Source organism: Hylobates moloch, unplaced genomic scaffold (assembly GCF_009828535.3).
Source record: "Hylobates moloch isolate HMO894 unplaced genomic scaffold, HMol_V3 SCAFFOLD_13, whole genome shotgun sequence".
Classification (NCBI taxonomy): Eukaryota; Metazoa; Chordata; class Mammalia; order Primates; family Hylobatidae; genus Hylobates; species Hylobates moloch.
In genome coordinates this window covers 60,313,854-60,333,640 of record NW_026652288.1, presented here as the reverse complement: position 1 = coordinate 60,333,640, position 19,787 = coordinate 60,313,854, and the positions used below count along the sequence as shown (strand labels likewise).

Sequence of the window (19,787 nt, the reverse complement as noted above, 5' to 3'; positions counted from 1 at the left end):
ATTTCTCATTCTATGCCTAGGTTATTTCATTGAACATAATGACCTCCAGTTCCATCCACGTTGCTACAAATAGCACATTTTCATTCTTTTTAGGGCTGAATAGTATTTCATTTTATATATATATATATATATATATAACTTTATTCATTCACCTGTTACTGGATACTTTGGTCAATTTCATATCTTGGCTATTGCGAATAATGTTGCAATGAACATTGAGGGCACAGGTATTCCTTTGATATACTATTTCCTCTCCTTTGGATAAATACCCAGTAGTGGGATACTGTTTTCCATAATGGCTGTATTACTTACTTTCCCATCAACAGTGTATGAGTTCCCTTTTGCCCACATTATTACCAGCATTTGTTATTTTGCTGCCTTTCTGACAACAGCCATTCTAACTGGGGTGAGATGATATCTCATTGTGGTTCTCATTTACATTTTCCTGATGATTAGTGATGTGGAGCAATTTTTCATATACATTTTGGCCATTCGTATGTCTTTTTTTTAAGAAATGTATCCTGCAACTTTACTGAAGTTTTATTCCTTTCTCTTGCTTGATTCCTTTGGCTAGGACTTCCAGTACAATGTTGAATGAGAGTGGTGAAAGTGAGTGTCCTCATCTTATTTCAGTTTTTCAAGGAAAAGCTTTCAGTTTTTCCCCCATTTGGCACGATGATTATCTCAAAAGATGCAAAAAAAGCATCTGATAAAATTTAACATTTCTTCTTGATAAAAACTTTCAAGAAATTAGGCATAGAAGAAACATACCTCAAGACAATAAAAGCCACATATGACAAATCTACAACTGAGATGATCATATTTTTGTCCTTCATTCTGTTGATGTGATGTATCACATTTATTGATTTGCATCCTTACATCCCTGGGATAAATCCAGCTTAATGATGGTGCACTGTCTTTTTGATACATTGTTGGATTTGGTTTGCTAGCATTTTGTTGAGGACTTTTGCATCTGTGTTCATCACAGATACTGATCTCCAGTTTTCTTTTTCTGTTGTGTACTTGCTTGGTTTTGGTATCAGAGTAGTATTGGCCTCAAAGAATGAGTTAAGGAGAGTTTTCTCCCCTTCAGATTTTTGGAGTAGTTTGAGAAGACCTGGTGTTGGTTATTTTTTCTAAGTTTGGAAGAATTCAGCCATAAGCCATCCGGTCCTGGGCTTTTCTTCGTTGAGAAACTTTTTATTACTGATTGAATCTTGTTACTCTTTATTGGTCTGATGAGGCTATTTCTTCCTGGTTCAATCTTGATGGGTTGTATGTGTCCAAGTATTTATCCATTTTTTCTAGGTTTTCCAATTCATTAGCATAATATTTCAACATAGTCTCTAATGATCCTTTGTATTTCTGTAGTATCAGCTGTAATGTCTCCTTTCATGTTTCTGACTTTATTTGAGTCTTCTCTCTTTTTTCTTGGCTATTCTAGCTAGTGGTTTCTCAATTTTGTTTATCTTATCAAAAAACAACTTTTTGTTTTGTTGATCCTTTGTCTTTTTAGTCTCCATTTCAATTATTTCTGGTCTGATCTTTATAATTTCCTTCCTCTACTAACTTTGGGTTTGGTTTGGTTTGCTTTTCTAGTTCCTTAAGGTGTATCATTAGGTTGTTTATTCGAAATCTTTCTACATTTTTGATGTAGGCATATATTGCTATAAGCTTCCCTCTTAGGACTGCTTCTGCTGTATCCAATGGGTTTTGGCATGTTGTGTTTCCATTTTAAATTTCCTTCTTAACTTCTTCCTTCATCCCCAATAGTCATTCAGGAGCATGTTAATTTTCTTGTATTAACATCTGTACAGTTTCCAAAGTTCCTCTTATTATTGATTTCTACTTTTATTCCATTGCGATATAAGAAGACACTTGATACTATTTCAATTTTTAAACATTTATTGAGATTGTATTGTGGCATACTATATGGTCTATCCCAGAGACTGTTCCATGTGCTGATGAGAAGAATGTGTATTCTGCAGTTGTTGGATAAAATAGTCTATAAATGTCTGTTAGGTCCATTTGGTCTATAGTGCAGATTAAGTCTGATGTTTCTTTACTGATTTTCTATCTAGATGATGTGCCCAATGCTGAAAGTGAGTAAAGTCCCCAACTATAATTGTATTGGGGTCTATCTCTTTTTAGCTCTACTAATATTTGCTTTATACATCTGGGGCCTCTAGTGTTGAGTGCATATATGATTGTTACATACATCCTTTTGCTGTATTGATCCCTTTTTTCATTATGTAATTACCTTTTTTGTCTCTTTTTGTTCTGTGACTTAGTCTATTTTGTCTGGACAATATCAAAATTTTTACAACTGATTTTTAATATTTAAGTGATTAATCAAACACCAGTAAATAAATGAAAATAAAAAATAAAGTAGCTCCCTAAAACACCATGGTATCATTTTATTTTTTATTTATTTTTATTGATTTATCAGTTGATTTTAGAGACAGGGTCTTGCTCTGTCACCCAGACTAGAGTGCAGTGGCACAACTATAGCTCACTGCAGCCTCAAATTCCCAGGCTCAAGCAAGCAATCCTCCCACCTCAACCTCCTTAGTAGCTGGGACTACAGGTGCACACAACCATGCCCAGCTAATTCTTTAATATTTTTGTATAATGAAGTAAAAAATATATACATGTTTTTGTACGGATGGGGTCTAGCTTTGTTGCTCAGGCTTGTCTTAAACTCCTAGCTTCAAGCGATTTTCCCACCTCAGCCTCCTAAAGTGCTGGGATTACAGGTGTGAGACACCACACCCAGCCCAAGAGAGCTACTTTTAAGAAACGAAGTGGAGGCCGGACGCGGTGGCTCACGCTTGTAATCCCAGCACTTTGGGAGGCCGAGGCGGGCGGATCACGAGGTCAGGAGATCGAGACCACGGTGAAACCCCGTCTCTACTAAAAATACAAAAAATTAGCCGGGCGTGGTGGCGGGCGCTTGTAGTCCCAGCTACTCAGAGAGGCTGAGGCAGGAGAATGGCGTGAACCCGGGAGGCGGAGCTTGCAGTGAGCCGAGATTGCGCCACTGCACCCCAGCCTGGGCGACAGAGCGAGACTCCGTCTCAAAAAAAAAAAAAAGAAACGAAGTGGATAGATTTAGAAATTTTAGCTGAAGTCGCAGCAAGAATGAAAAGTAATCATCCTTGAATGTATCTCATGAGTTTTAAAGAAAAGGTGTTTAAACAATAATGTTCTATTAATAGTAATACTATAAAATGTACCCTTAGAGAGTAAATAAAAGAAGCATCCTGTATTTCCTTGAAAGCCAGCAAAGTTAGACAAGTGACAAAACAATTTGTTCAAGTCTTTTTGTAGTTTCTCACTTGAAATTCACAACTACATTTTGTTTCAGAAATATATTCCCAGAAACTTTCCTCTAGATGGACACTTAATAATCTTTTAGACCTATTCTTTTTGAGGATTTGATGGCAGATCTGGCCCTTCATTCCTTTCTGAATTGCATAGTTTCAGAACACACATAAAAATGAAAACTTCCTGAAACCCATTCGCAGAATCCCAGTTGAGAAGAGGGTCATTCAATTGTTTATTGCTATTGTTGTTACTATTCACGGAAATCAATGAAAATTTTATGTCTGTTCGTGGGTATTCTAAAAGATTTTTCACTCAACTCAGTCACAACTTTAAAATCGTGTATGGCATATGTATTAGGTAAAGATAAAAGTATAGGTAGTATTATGTATATTAAATAAGCAACCACTGATCTATTGTTGGCTTAGCTACATGTAACTCAATGATTCAACATTTTAATTAAAATGATTTACCTTAACAAAGTCTCTATCAGTCTTCTCTTTCCATTCTTCTCCAAACACAGTGGAAAAGGATCCTAAAGCTAAAAAACAAATAAATAAATAGTACATTCAATAAAATGCAATAAATTCTTTCAATTAATTATTTAATAATAGGTAGGCTTGGAAAAACAACAAAACTACATCTTAATATATCTTGTGCACTAAAAATTATTTTACAGTAAATGATAGTCACAATAATTTCTTTTGAAATACATTGTTTTTAGATTTAAAGAAAATTTGTGTTCCTACAAATTAATAATATAGACTCTTTTTTATAATAATTATACAGACAATAAAGAAGTGAAGAGTACTTAAGAGTTACTCCACATTGGCTTTCATTTATACAGAAGAAAAATACTAAAAAAGCAAACTGAGGTTATTGCTATTAAATTTCCAGGTTATCATTTAAAATCCTCATATTAATTTCAGAAATACTTGCATAATTCACACTTCAAAAAACATACACAGCAAGGCATTCCATGGAAATAATTCCCACAATTCCCGTAAATCTCCTTTAAGGAAAATTCTCAGGCCTACATCATGCTTGTGTTTCTCGATAAAGTTGCCTTATCAACAACTTTATGACTTTTGAAAAGTCAAACCATCTGTTTTCGTAAGCTTCTTCTTAACAACACTCTGTCTCTCATCCACATGTGGCTCTCACTTCTCCACCAAAAAACTTAAGCCACATAGATAGGTACATCCTGTATTATTTTTTCTCCTTTATGCTGCTAGCTCGAATTGTCAATACAGGATCAGACTATAAAGCAGTATGATTCAAATATCTAAGCTGTGATACAATATATTTTTCCCCTTAAAAATTAAGTAAATCCTTTATCAACTATCACATTAGCTCCATAATGAAAGTTACTGCTTTTAGACACCAAAAGAAAATTATATAATGACAACTGTTAACAGAAAAACTAGTCGTTATGAACGTTAATCTTTAAAAAAACAAAATCTTAAGCTTCCTTATTGGACGTGTTATGACAAGCGTAACAAGTGAGTATGTTTTCTCTCATAAGAGATTTATGGACTCTTGGCAGTCTTATTACCTTTTAAGTATGAACCTAATATTTAGTTAAAATTGAGTAAAATAAAGTTTGTAAAGTACTCTGGCTAGAATAAGAATTTTCATCTTACAAAATATTTAAAAGGGTGAGAAATAGCAACATTTTAAACATAAATTATATTTACTAATGATTTTACTACTGACATTAGGGTCGTGAGGAAATAATATAAAAACAGATGTAAATGTTTTGAATAAACAAATTAACTACAGTGACCTCAAAAAGCATTTCATAAAATACCAAATTTATATATAAGTAGCAGCTTAACCAACAAAATGAAGCCCACACACCACTAAAGACAGACAAAGTTTTCTTTGTCCTGAAACATCCTTATAAAAAACTTCCCTAGGGGCCGGGCATGGTGGCTCACACCTGTAATCCCAGCACTCTGGGAGGCCGAGGCAGGCAGATCACTTGAGGACAGGAGTTTGAGACTAGCCTGGCCAACACGAGGAAACCCTGTCTCTACTAAAAATATAAAAATGAGCCAGGTGCGGTGGTGCTCACCTGTAGTCCTAGCTACTTGGGAGGCTAAGGCACGAGAATCGCTTGAACCTTGGAGGCGGAGGTTGCAGTGAGCCAAGATTGCATCACTGCATTCCAGCCTGGGGGACAGAGAAAGATTCTCTCTTAAAAAAAAAATAATAATAAAAAAAAAAACCAAAAAAAATAAACAAAAAACCCACCAAGCAAATAACATCTCTGGGAAAAGAATACAGGGCAGAAACATAAAATTGAAAAATGAAATTTCTTGTCACATATAATTTTTATTATACTTCTTTAAACACACAAAATATGTAAATATTCTACTTTCTAAAAGAAGTGGCATCTACATTTCTCTCTCAATTAAAATCTCTTGCCCTAAAAATCAAATCAAAGCCTCTCAAAGTCTAACCAAATAAAATATGTCTATAACCTTCAAACTCCAAAGAGAATTATTTTTATCATATAAAACTATTGTTTTAAATATAAGGTCTTCATAAAGTCCCGATGTACTGTGGAACCAAACTTTCTGTGACTTTGAATGATAGAAACTATACCCAAATGGCACTTGCTAAATTAATGCTGTTTTGCATTATTATACTACACAATAATTTAGTCTTTTAAACAAATAAAATGCCTGAAAAATGCATGAAGATAAATTCAGTCTAAACAAGGTCTTGTCTTAGAGCACCCAAACTGGTAAGATTACTTCTATCATATACCCAACTTAAATTATTTACATGTAATCCTATTCAATGATTAAATGTTAAGACTTAAAATTATTCTGGTTTGAGAATATACATTCTTTTCAAAGGCTTCATTTTAAGGTTTCTACAAAATGTGAAACAATTTTCAACTCCATTCTACATTAAATGCTGAAAGTTGTATTTGGAAGATCAAAATAGAATAACGAAAATCAAAGAATATAAAAGTGATGTGAAAAGCCATCAAATTTACATCTTCAAAATTATGACAGAAACCGAGAACTAACCATCTTTCTTCCTCCATCCCCATCCATGTAACCAAGAATAGTTTTGGGCAAGTTAAGAAACTAATTTTTACTTTTATTTAATTTCAAAATCATTTTCAATATAAAATACGTGCCAAATTTCAAAGAATCCTACCTAAATAATCCCAAATAAAACACTACTTGACCCAAATCAAATTGCAGAAAAATAAATTCTTTTGCAAACATCTCACTATTTAAAGATAAAAACAAAAAGTCATAAAATGTTATAACAAGTTCTCTCAAAGACTCTACTACTGTGCTATATATATAATTTCCTAAAAGATAAAATACTTTCAATGTATGTCAATACCTTATACTTGAATAGGATATACTTCTAGCAAAAAATGGGGTTGGAGTTGGGGAGAGTCGGAAAGCAAGAAATAACTTTATACCAATAACTTCAGCTAACACAGATATTTTACAAAAGAAAAACTGAGCAGTGAAAGATTTCAAAATATTATTTCTAAATCTTTATTAAACTGCAAGAGAAAACTGAGTAATTTGATCTGTGTGATAATCCAGCCTTAATGAGAGATAATTTCAGAAGAGATGAAGAATTTGATTTATCAAAACCCACAACTAGCAAACCCTACAAGTAAAAATGATATGAAGCCTTCGATAAGCCTTACTTTGATGATTTAGAAGGCAAATTTTCAAACGCATTGACCTAAAATGTTTTAGTTAAAAATTATAGCCACACATTAGCAGAAATAGATTTCGGAAAACAATTTTTTCCAGATCCTAGTTTTCTTTGTCAAAATCTTGTAGCAAGCAATCGTCTCAACTCAGGAAACCTATATATTACTCCAACTTAAAAACCAGGACTTTTACTTCAAAAACACTGAGACAAAATTACTATTCAAATATTTAAGGTTAAAACCCCCCAAACATTCATTATCTTAAATAATGCATAATATAAAAACAGAAAATAAAGAATGCTATTATGTTGACAAACAAAAAAGTACTTTCTCCTTAAAAACCTTAAAAAAAAAAAAACTTTTACAGAAGAATTATATAATACATTCAGTTTAAAACTTACTGTCATCAAACACCCCGGCATTAGCAAGTAGTAAAGTGATGATTTTAGGATCTTTTTCAAGTTGCATGACATGCTTGCTTTCATTTGATAGGAGAGTGCATACGTTAATAGCAAAGTCCACTTCATTTGGGAGCCCAGATAACAGTGAAAGCACCAATTTATTATAATCATTTGGCGAATTGAAGTCCATAGACAGCCCATAACTTTGACGCAGATAATCTAACAAAGAAAAAAAATACCTTAAGTATATCAAAGATCAGATACCTTTATGGTGAATATCCCTTGAATACAGAACACAGCTTTAAATATATATATATATAAAATATATAAAATATAAATATATATTAAAAAACATAAACTGATTATAGGTTCAAAACGTTCAACTTTTAAAACTTCCTAGGTTTACTAATTAAAATTACATTCTTGAAAAGGTATTAAAATACCAAAATGTACATACCATTTGGCCATCATTGCCAAAATATTTTTGAATCAGTATTTTAATTGACCTAGCTGCACTTTTTTTTATTTTCTGAGACATATCTGGCTCTGCTGCCCAGGATGGAGTGCAATGTCGCTTTCACAGCTCACTGCAGCCTCAATCTCCCAGGCTCAAGTGATCCTCCCACCTCAGCCTCCTGAGTAGCTAGGACTACAGGAAGGCTCCACCATGCCCAACTAATTTTATTTTTAGTAGAGAGAGGTCTCCCTATGTTGCCCGGGCTGGTCTCAATCTACTGAGTTTATGCAATTCTCCTGCTGCGGCTTCCCAAAGTGCTGCATTACGTGCATGAGCCCTGTGCCCAAACTAATCTACACTTTTTACTATTGCAATTCAATGGACTTGTTCCAAATTACTGCAATATCATTAACATAGTAGAACCCATGCTAACTTTAGTTCTACAATTCTAAGTTTTGACAGATGTATAGTTTTAATAATCACAGTCAAGATATAGAGTATTTCTATCACTACAAAAAGTTTCTCATGCTCAATTCCATCCCCTACCACTAGGTACTACAAATCAAATTTACTTTCCTATCATTTTATTTCAAAATGCCAAATAAGTGGAATCACACAATATAGTCTTTCATTGTCTGGTTTCCTTTATTTAGCAAAATGCTCTTGAGATTCATATCCATGTTGATATGTGCATCAGTAGTCCATACCTTTTTAAACACAGTTTGTTTATCCATTCCCTAGTTGAGGGACATTTAGATTGTTTCCAATTATTGGTGAGTACTAATAAATCTCCCTATAAACATAGACAGGATTTTGTTGGGACATATTGTTTTCATTTCTCTAGCATAAATACCTAGAAGTGGGATTGCTGGGTCACACATAAGTATATCCTTAACTTTGTAAGAAACTGTGAAACTGTTTTCCAAAGTGGCTGTAACATCTTGCATTTCCATCAGCAATATACAGAGTTCCTATTGCTCTCCATCCTGGCCAGCACTTAATATTATCAGTTCTAAATACTCTAAATGAGTCCTTTGTTTCACATTTGCTTTGCACATATTTTCTCCCTGTTAGTGGCTTATATTTTCATTTTCTTAAGTGTCTTTAAACAGAAATTTTAATTTTGATGAAGTCTGAGTTATAAATATTTACTTTTATGGTTCATGCTTTTGTGCCTAAACCAAAGCAACTAAGATTTTCCACAGGAGAATTAATTTAAAACATTTACAAAACTTTGAAGATGGGATAAAATGGGCTTACAGAACACTAAGATACTATATAATCATAATTCACATATATAAAAAATGTTGTATTTTTAGAAATAACCGAATCCTAACTGGGGCAGTTTAGACCTTGGCAACTATGTCCTGAGACAAATATCACAAGTACATTTTTTTCAAATAAAGCTGTAACAAGTTTAAGGGAAAAGGCAAAAAACTAAAATTTAAACGTTGAAGAATATTTCAGGCTGGGCATGGTGGCTCATGCCTATAATCCCAACACTTTGGGAGCCTGAGGCAGGAAGATCACATGAGGCCAGGAGTTCAAGACCAGCCTGGGCAATATAATGAGATGCTGTCTCTACCAAAAATTTAACAATTAGCTAGTTGTGGTGGTGTAATCCTAGCTGTTTGGGAGGCTGAGCTGGGAGGACTGCTTGAGCCCAGGAGGTCAAGGTTCCAGTGAGCTATGGTTAAGTCACTGCACTCCAGCCTGGGCGACCAAGTGAGACCTGTCTCTTAACAACAATAACAAAAGAATATTTCAGAAATATCTGAATATTTTTAAAAGTTAAAAAAACACACACACAATCTCTTTAAGTAGGATGCAAGTAGAAATCTACTGTCACAACATACCACAGAAGAAAATTATAAGTAAGGAATTTCATTTCCAAATGCAGACAGTTGAAGAGACACAACTCTTCAATTCTAAACTATTCTAGAAGTGTCTCCAACATAATGAAGAAATTCCACAACATAGTTATTAATGGCTATGACACAGATTCTTTACAATATTTAAAGCTGGACAATAAGAATATATTGTTCATTTTTGATAATCCTTATAAATGAAATTTCTCATAAGTAAACATACAATAAGTATCTGGAAACAAGTAATGAAACTTCTATGAATATAGGAGCAGATTTTTATATTCTATACTGCAAACTGGACTGATAATAAGCCAAGTCTTAGCAATAATTAATTTACATTTTTACATTCCACATAGCTTTCAGGTAAATCTGAACAGAAAAAAATGTGGAACCCGTATTCCTTATCTGTCACAGTCCTAAAGTTTATGTTTTCAATATGATCTTAGAATTGTGCTATTTCCTACTGTAAAATGACAGATACTCCATTCAATACATCCTTAGCAGAATGACTCTGTCAAAGACATCTTCAATTAGAGTAAGATAAACATAACAATTATGAAATATCCTTTAATTATATTTAAACATTTAGTAGTAAAGTGATGATTTTGGGATCTTTTTCAAGTTGCATGACATGCTTACTTTCATTTGATAGGAGACTGCATACATGAATAGCAAAGTCTGCTTCATTTGGGAGTTCAGATAACAGTGAAAGCACCAATTTATTATAATCATTTGGCGAATTAAAAATTCCTTGGTAAAGATTCCTAAGAGAATTATGTAGGAGAAAATGCTTATAAAATTTTAAGATCCTCCTTTCATTCCCTCAAGGAGATATGGTTGAGTAGCTATAATTTTATAACTGGAATGAGGTGGGAAGTTTATTATTGTTTTTGAGATAGTTTTGCTCTGTCGCCTAGGCTACTGGAGTGCTGTGGATTTCGGCTCACTACAACCTCTGCCTCCTGGGTTCGAGCAATTCTCCTGCCTCAGCCTCCTGAGTAGCTGGGATTACAGGCGTGTGACACCACACCCAGCTAATTTTTGTATTTTTAGTAGAAACAGGGTTTCACTATGTTGGCCAGGCTGGTCTCAAACTCCTGACCTCAGGTGATTCACCAGCCTTGGTCTCTCAAAGTGCTGGAATTACAGGTGTGAGCCACCGTGCCTGTCCATATTTTCAACATTCTTGATTCAAAGTTTATACAAGTGGGTCACTACTGACAAATTTAATCTTAGGCAGTCACTTCTCTTTGTTTTCAATTTAGAAGAAAGGGAGAGTTGTTCCTGGAGTGCTGTTTATGTACACTGTAGAAATTCTACAATATATTCTGTACATCTATATGGCAGTGATTGTTGTAGTCCAAATGTCTTGTTAGAATATGTAACGCTTAAAGAAAATCTTTACTCAAATATAGCTAATAAAAAATTTTTATATCTTCCTGCATGAAACCCAAAATTTAAGTACCAAAAAGGCAAATGGACCGGGTACTTGGCTTCACTTTATTAAAATGATTGAGTTGGATTAAATCATAAGAATAATAATAATCCACCTAATAATTCTGCAGAAATGACTGTATCCAATCAATACCAAGGAAAAAAAACAGAGAAAGGAGGAAACTGAAGTATTAGGTATGTAATGTCAAAAACAGTATGAAAACCTATGCAAATGAATGATAAAAACCACCATGTACTGATGCCAATGTTGAAGAATCTTAAAGCTTAAAGCAAAACCCACAATATCTTTTTTGCCATTTAAAGTTATTGGCCAAAAGTGGTCAATATCCTCAAAGGCAAATTCAGGCCCACATTCTATCAGTGTACGATGTTCTATATTCTAGCACTACTGTCCACTGAAATTTATTATACTACCATTCAAAATATTTTAAAACAGCTTTTCTTAATGTCAACAATAAAAGTATCTCTGGATAAATACATTTATCCAAAGCTACAAGGGGAATAAGGCTGTATGATCAAAGATGTAAACACAAATCTTCTCAAAGTTCTAAATAAATTTCTTTAAATACTCTCAATCCAACATGAGATAATTTCATTTTGCTGGTTTTTTTTTTTTTTTTTTAGAACACATGCGTGCACACACACACAGAGCTTATTCTATTTCCCTTAATAACACATTAAAAGAAAAATTAATGACTTATTTGCTTTATATATTGATAATCATGTCAATTTTTAGAATACTGTCATGATGTTGCTATGGCTCTTTCTAGAAAAATATAAAGTATAAATGCTGCCCTGAAATTCTAACCCTTCTCAGTTTGAATTAGATATTCTGTAATCTAATGTTCCCCATCAGTTCCCAGTTTCTTCCTCTTCATGAATCTCCAATCCTGAGTTCATTACACATGTTACATATAAAACGTAACTGTTCAGATTCTCTTAAAACAAATCAGACATATAATAGCATATCAGAAAAGGGTTGTTACAACAACAGGTTAAGCAATTCTATCATTCCTTTAACCTGTGTAGCTCTATCAGTAAGTTTCATTGTAGGCTTCCGAAATACCAAAAATATTTCACATGATCTTTCTTAAAGCAGATCAATAGAAAATGGGAAAAAACAGATTTAGGAAAAAAATCTATTTTAAACAAGACCAAACATAGAAAAGTGGGAACAGTAGTAGCAGACACCAAAGTCTATTTAAGTTACAAGGATTAATAGCTCTGCTGTTACTGTAATATAGGGATCACACAGAGTTGTAAGTTGAAAATGATCTTTAAAGGTCATTAGTACATTACTACATCTCATTCGATGTAGGAGTATCTTTTTTAACATCCTTGAATTAGATAATGGTCATTAGCTCTTTTTAGAAACAAGGAGCACATCATCTAACAAGTCACCCCATTTTATCTTATCAGCATAAACTACTAGCAAGCATTTCTAAAGGTGACTTAAAATATTCTCCTTTACTCTTGGTTCTTGCAGTAAAAACTATTCATTAAAAACAAAGCTAGATTTGGTTGGCACTCCCTGCTTCACCCCTACCCCAATTATACAAAAGCATCAGATGAAGCCTCTTCTAATGGAGATCGCAGATTCTAAAAGAAGATTCTATTTCTTCAGCCATTACTGATTAGGGGAGAAATAGGAAGTCAAATTCAACTTTTAAGAAACTTTGAAAATAGATAATACGAAAAAACAGTTGATGATACTGATGATAGTCCACAAATGAGACAGTATAAATCTAAAGATAACCTGTAAGAGTATAGAACTAGTACCAGTAAATAATAATAATAATAAATATTTAGAATAATTATAATTTTTATAAAGAACATAGCTTGAAAAACAAGTATCTCTTCTTTTTTTTTTTTTTTTTTTTTTTAGGCCAAATGTTAGTGAGTGGAAAAACAAAGATGTGTATCGCCTTAGACCTCTCTTCCTAGTCATCACAGTCCTGACCTCCAGAGCCACTGAAAACTGGAGCCCCTGTCTACTCCACTCAAGAGTATCAACACTCGGGTTGATTTTTTTCCAGTTTGAGTCCAGCTCTTTTCAAGCTGTGGATTCCTCTATATCCATTACAAGAATGACAAGTGAAAAAAAAATCTTCCTGGTACCATGGAAGGAAAATAGAATAATCAGAAACATTTCTGAGACTTCTGATGCTGGAAATCCCATTAATGTTAGAAAATCTAATAGACTCTATAAGAAAATTCTTGGTCTCCTGAATCCTAACAGGATCTTCCTCTTCTTATTTTAGTGACTATTTAGGATAAACTGATCATTAGTCAGAGCAATAAGGAAAAATCATTACTTGGAAGTGAAAGTGTTTTATAACTAAAAATTCCTGCAACTAAAATTCTCAGGTAACCTGTGAGAGAAAGGGCTCTGATACCAATTAGATGTCAATCTTTGAAAGCTGCATTACCTTAAGGCCTTAAGTGTTCTCATGTGCAAAGGAAGGGACTAACTCATTGGATGATGTCTATTTTCCTAATTCAAAACTGCGGACCTATATCCTGTTAATTTGCAGTGATATTTACCCGACACACTGTGTTGCTGGTAATTGTAGGAAGATGGAATTGCACCAATAGGAAGCTGTGGCTTTGGATTGCCTGGTGGTACCTCATCATCATCCTCCCCAAAATGATGAACTTTCTCGTACTTTTCTAGGTAACTGAAACAGAAAAACAGCAGAGCAAACATTTAAAAATAGATTTATATCTTATTTTTAACTCTCACCACATATTTGTTTCCCTTTTCTAAACGAACCTTTATATTGAAATAATCATCTAGATAAACAAACCAAACCAGATAAATTAATCAATGTTTTTTTTTTTTTTTTTTTTGCTCTGTCGCCCAGGCTGGAGTGCAGTGTTGCGATCTCGGCTCACTGCAAGCTCCGCCTCCTGGGTTCACGCCATTCTCCTGCCTCAGCCTCCCGGGTAGCTGGGACTACAGGCGACTGCCACCATGCCCGGCTAATTTTTTGTATTTTTCGTAGAGACGGGGTTTCACCGTGTTAGCTAGGATGGTCTCAATCTCCTGACCTCATGATCCGCCCGCCTCGGCCTCCCAAAGTGCTGGGATTACAGGCGTGAGCCACCGCGCCCAGCCTCATTGCAATGGTTCTAAAAGTATTTCTATATTTTCAGAAAAGACCATACCACTATTCAAATAACAATATAAAAATAGAGAATATCAGATGACAACCACATGTAGATGAATAGTACCTTTATTTATTTGTAAAAATTATATATGGTCATTATAAAAACCATGTGAAAATTAGAAGATTCTGTAACCCTTGACCTCTACAAATTCACTTATCAGCAATAACAACAGGTTCATGTGCAAACCTGAGTATATTTTCTGAGAATATTTTTATTTAATAATATATTTTAGAGGTCTAAATATACCAATACATACTGCACTACCTCATTCTTTTGTAACAGCTATACAGCATTTGATCCTATTGATACATTATAAATTTAAATGGTTCTCTAGCAATACATTTAGGGTATTTTCAGTTTTGTTTTTTGGTAATAAACTTAATCTGTACACTTGTTTGAATATTTTCTCTTGATATTTGAAAGGTATGCTCATTTTAAACATCAATATAGCCAAACTGCAATCCAAAAGTAGTATGCCTAATACATTTTGACCAATTTATAAGACAGTGTATCCCCCCACAGTATCACCATTATTGAGTATAATCAATCTTAATATTAACTAGGGTTGAATTTTCAAATTCATAATACCTCATCATCTATCAGTTTATAGTAAGATTCCCAAGTAAGATGTGATTTTAAAACAGGGAAACAACTGGTGGAAACCATGTCAAACACAACACTGTATTCTAACACAGCTGCTACTATACTTCACAGATAAGAAGTTAAACTGATTGATGTATACTAACTTACATTTACCAAAGAAAAGTTCTACATGTGATTATTTTACAGATCAATCCTTCTACCATTCCTGATCTAGGCAGGTGCTAAGTCCATTTGGAGCTACTTAAAAGCTTGGCAGCTACTTACCCTCTGCTTTTTTAAGACAGCTGAGGTAGGGGAGGTGGGTATCAATGAACATGTAAGATTATCCTGGAAGTATTATTTTTAGTACCAAACCTTAAATTTCAAAGAGGGATGAATGGAAGCTATAATTTTATAAATATAAAAACTAATGACATGAAAAATCATTATCATTCCTCATTTTCCCCTTCCAGCTTTACAAGGCACAATAATTCACATCCTTGAACCTGGAAAAGAATTAAACTGTCCCTTTCCATTACTTCCAAGTTCCCCACATAAGCCTAATTTGAGCAAGAAACTCTTTCCTAGCAGGTAGCTTGATAATGAATCCAATATTTTTCTTTATGGTTGTAGATAAAACATACTGAAGCAGAGACATATACACAGATATAATCCTTGAGTATTGAAAATGGTAGGCAAGTGTACACATTTCAACCTGACTCTGAGTATGTCCCTTGCAGACAGAATTTACAGTCTAAGAACATAAAACAGAACAAAAATATGATTAAAAAGGGGCGGTCCTTCTCTAGAATAAACCCACAACGAGCTTAAGCAGGTAAATGAATCAAGCCCATTCTTTTTAAATTGCTAAAGCAGGTATCACAGAAAGAAAAATATATATAAATGTAGACATAAAATGTAAACTGGAAAAACAGCTGCTCAAAATTTATGTAGCATCTTTTCTGCAAATGAAGGATAATATATGTCACACAAAATCACTCGGATAATAGTATTCATAGAGGTATTTTAGATAGTACAATCTTTCAGAATTGTTTGAACTCATTGTGGAATGGTTAAAACAGACTACAGATAAATAATCTTTGTGAAATAATTGTTATCTAATCAAAATAACAATGAAGACCATTAAATAACAGGTTTAGGATGCTCTTCATAAGCTGTTATCATTTAGTACAGTAGATTTAAAATTTACATGTTTTTTAGGGCGGGTGCAGTGGCTCATGCCTGTAATCCCAGCACTTTGGGAGGTGAGGCGGGAGTATCTCTTAAGGCCAAGAGTTTGAGGCCAGCCTGGCCAACATAGCAAAACGCCATCTCTACTAAAAAATACAAAAATTACTTGGACGTGGTGGTGCATGCCTGTAATCCCAGCTACTCAGGTGGCTGAAGTACAAGAATTGTTTGAACCTGGGAGGCCGGGGTTACAGTGAGCCAAGATTATGCCACTGCACTCCAGCTGCCTGGATGATAGGGCAAAACTTCGTCTCAAAACACACACACACACACACACACACACACACATTTTTAATAACAGCCGGGAGAGAAAACAACACTGTTAGTAAAGAAAGGCTATAAACAGGAACTTGTCATTCCCAGAACACCCAAAATGGAACATAAGAGATGTGAACTGACAACACTATATACTCATAATAAACCATATATATTATTATATACATCAAAACCCATATAATTCAAAGTTTCATTAGGTTTTAAAAATACATCATTTCTGGTCCCTTGTAATGGTCTAACAGTATTCTTCCAGATTCTTTGCACAATTCCAATCCCCAGAAATTTATGATTTAGGCAGTTATGATTTTGAAATTTTTATTTCCCTGGCTTGAAGACCAGTACTTGTTCTCACTGCCATTATTAAATATTTCCAACTGAGATGCAAAAAGATTTTGGCACCCTCTCAATAAATAAGCACAAAGTTGGTTTTTTGGGTTTTTCAGTTATACTTCTAAAAACTAAAAAGTATTAAAAAACCAGGGAACACAGCTAAAACACAAAGTTACATTTCAAAGTGCAAGTGTTCTGATTTAATTCTCTAACATGACCTTGAGTTTACACATCAACAGATCTACTGTGTTCACCCATTAAACTACAAATGCTAGACTGCACATCTTTCTTCTCAAAAATCGATGACATGACTTTGAATAGTTAACATATTATTCAAACAAGTATTTGCTGAGCTCCTATAGTAATCTGCCTAGTACATTACATATTTAACTCAAAACTAGTGAAATATTGTAATCCAGAAAGCTTAAATGTGACCAATACAATGGGGGAAAAAAGAGTCCATTCAAAACAGCATCAAATAATATGAGCACTATTATAGTGACTGTGGGGAAATTTAATGTATCTCTTACAATATCTGACAGATTAAGTAGACAAAAAAATAAATTAGGTTACAGAAGACTTGAATATCATCATCAAGATGATACTGGACACATAATGACTTCCTTTTAGAATCTTAATGGAAATTTTAAAACTGATCATATATCAATTCGCACAGCAAACTACAATAAATTTAAGATTATATGTTATATAGGGCACATTTTCTAACCACAATGCAATTCAAGAAATTTTTTTCTTAGAAGAAATCAAATTCTTGTAAAATTAGAACTAACATTTTCTTATGCGAAATTCCAAACCCATATGCAAAAGTATAGAGACTAGCACAATAGTATCTATCAACAGATATCAATTTATGGTCAATCTTGTTTTATCACAACCACAGTTACCCATCTTGACAACCAAATCTCTCTCAGATTTTTTTAAAGGAATTCTCAGAAATCATATAACCTCATCTGTAAATATTTTGGTAGAATACTTATAAACTGAAACAATAACCACTACCACTACCAATCAAGAAAACTCTTGATTATTCTTAGATCAAGGAAAAAAAATTAACTCTGTATAACAGAAACACTTCCATATTAACAAAACCTTTTGAAATGTTACAAAAAAAAGATGATAGGGCAAGGACTCATATTCACTTTCCCCTTTAAATCCAATTACAATAAACTTTAGAGAGAAAAATAAAGAGATATTAGCATCATTTCTCAGTTAAAAACTTTTATAAATTCTGATACATTTAAAGCAACTTCAAGGATCCACAAGGCCAACTTGCAAAACATATCTTGAGAGAGTAATATGGTCTGGTGGATCCTAGGCCCAAACACTTAAAAAGGCAAGTTCAATTTGGATTTCCCTTAGCTCCTGAGGAGCTACAGAAAGTGACAGTGTGTCTCAAAAGGGGACCCAGAGAGTAACAACTATTTTTTAAAAGATTTATTGAAAGTTGGGTTGAAATAGTTGGTTTTCCAAGAAAGCAAGGTCCTTTTTATAAACTTTGACTTGTAACTTCTTTGTCAAAATGAGTCCAAAGACCAAGGGGATGTGAAGCAACTATGAGAAGCACCAGCACAGAATGACTGGTGTCATCCAGTGACAGGACACTGATGTGATAACTTCAAGATGAAAACACTAGGCAAAAAAATCAAGTACAGTAGCTTGGAAACAATAAAAATAATAAAGTTTCTCTGCCAGGATTTCCAAAAGAGAGAGAAAAACAGAGAGATACAAGAGAGCATTAAAGAGTAAATTTGACAATGTAGATCACATCGGTAATGTACAAAGTAAGCCTGAGAAACTTTTCTATACGGAAAGGAAATAAACTAATGGAAATAAGTGGTGGACAAAAATGAAAGATATGTATGATAAATAAAAGCTCAAACACAGAAAGAAAAAATTTTAAAACTAGTAGTCCTATAGGAGAGACCCGGAATAAATGAAACAGAAGCAATAATCATTGATGTAATAGAAGAATGTCTTTAACTGAAAGGCATGAAAGGATGTAAACATCAAAAAGTTCCCTGGGGCTAGGGTGTCCAGGTACATGGGTCACCAGGCAAAATGTAAAGAAAATAGAAAAATACTCAGATACATCTTGATCAAAGATTTAAGCTTCAAAAACAGAGAAGATTCTTAGAACTATCCAGAACCACCATCCCGCCCCCACCTAAAAAAAAAAAAAAAATTACATAGAACATTTGAATCAGGCTCTGATTTCTCTCCAAAAATTAACTGCCAGAAGATAATGAACAAATATCAGAGTTTGAGAAGAAAGGTTATTTCACAGGAGTTTCCTACCCGATGATGTTTCTCACCTAAGACAACAGAAATTCATTTTCAGATATGCAGACTCAGAAAGAATAAAGTCACATAGCTCTCTAGACAAAAACAAACAAACAAATAAATAGTCTGATAGATGAATCAAAATTAAGAAATGGTTAGAAACACAGAAAAGAATGGTGATTACCAAGGGGGAAAGTGGTAGGGGAAAAAGGGAGATGTTGGTCAATGGGTACAAACATTCAGCTACAGTATGAATAAGTTCAGAAGACCTAATATACAGGATGGGGATTTTAGGTAACAATACTGAATTGTATACTTTATTTGAAATTTGCTTAAATATTCTCACCACAAAACAAAAAGGGGTAACTAGGTAAGGTGATAGATGTGTTAACTAACTTCACTGTGGTAATCATTTCACAAAACATGTATACCAAACCATCATGTTGTACACCTTAAAATCACACAATTTTATTTGTCAATTATACCTCAATAAAGCTGGAAAATTTCTTAAAATGTCGGAATGGTTAAGTAGCAATACAGATGACTAATAACAGGCACAGAAAGTAAACTCAGATATTAGTCTCAATAGTAAACTATTATATATACACAAGAGAAAGCAATTGTGATTGGTAATTAAGAATATAAAGATGTAAAACTATTAAAATAATTTG

The 19,787-nt window shown here is 33.7% G+C and overlaps 1 protein-coding gene across 2 annotated transcripts in view; it reads right to left on the bottom strand.

Annotated features, from left to right (window-relative positions):
* ARID2 (AT-rich interaction domain 2) overlaps positions 1-19,787 on the bottom strand; it is a 182,947-nt gene that overhangs the window by 82,963 nt on the left and 80,197 nt on the right. For both annotated transcript variants that reach the window (XM_032173775.2, XM_058426120.1), the window contains exons 4-6: positions 13,750-13,883; positions 7,426-7,644; positions 3,798-3,865 (exon numbers count right to left, since the gene is read on the bottom strand). In XM_032173775.2, coding sequence (XP_032029666.1) covers positions 3,798-3,865; positions 7,426-7,644; positions 13,750-13,883 — 421 coding nt within the window. The remainder of the gene's footprint in view (positions 1-3,797; positions 3,866-7,425; positions 7,645-13,749; positions 13,884-19,787) is intronic.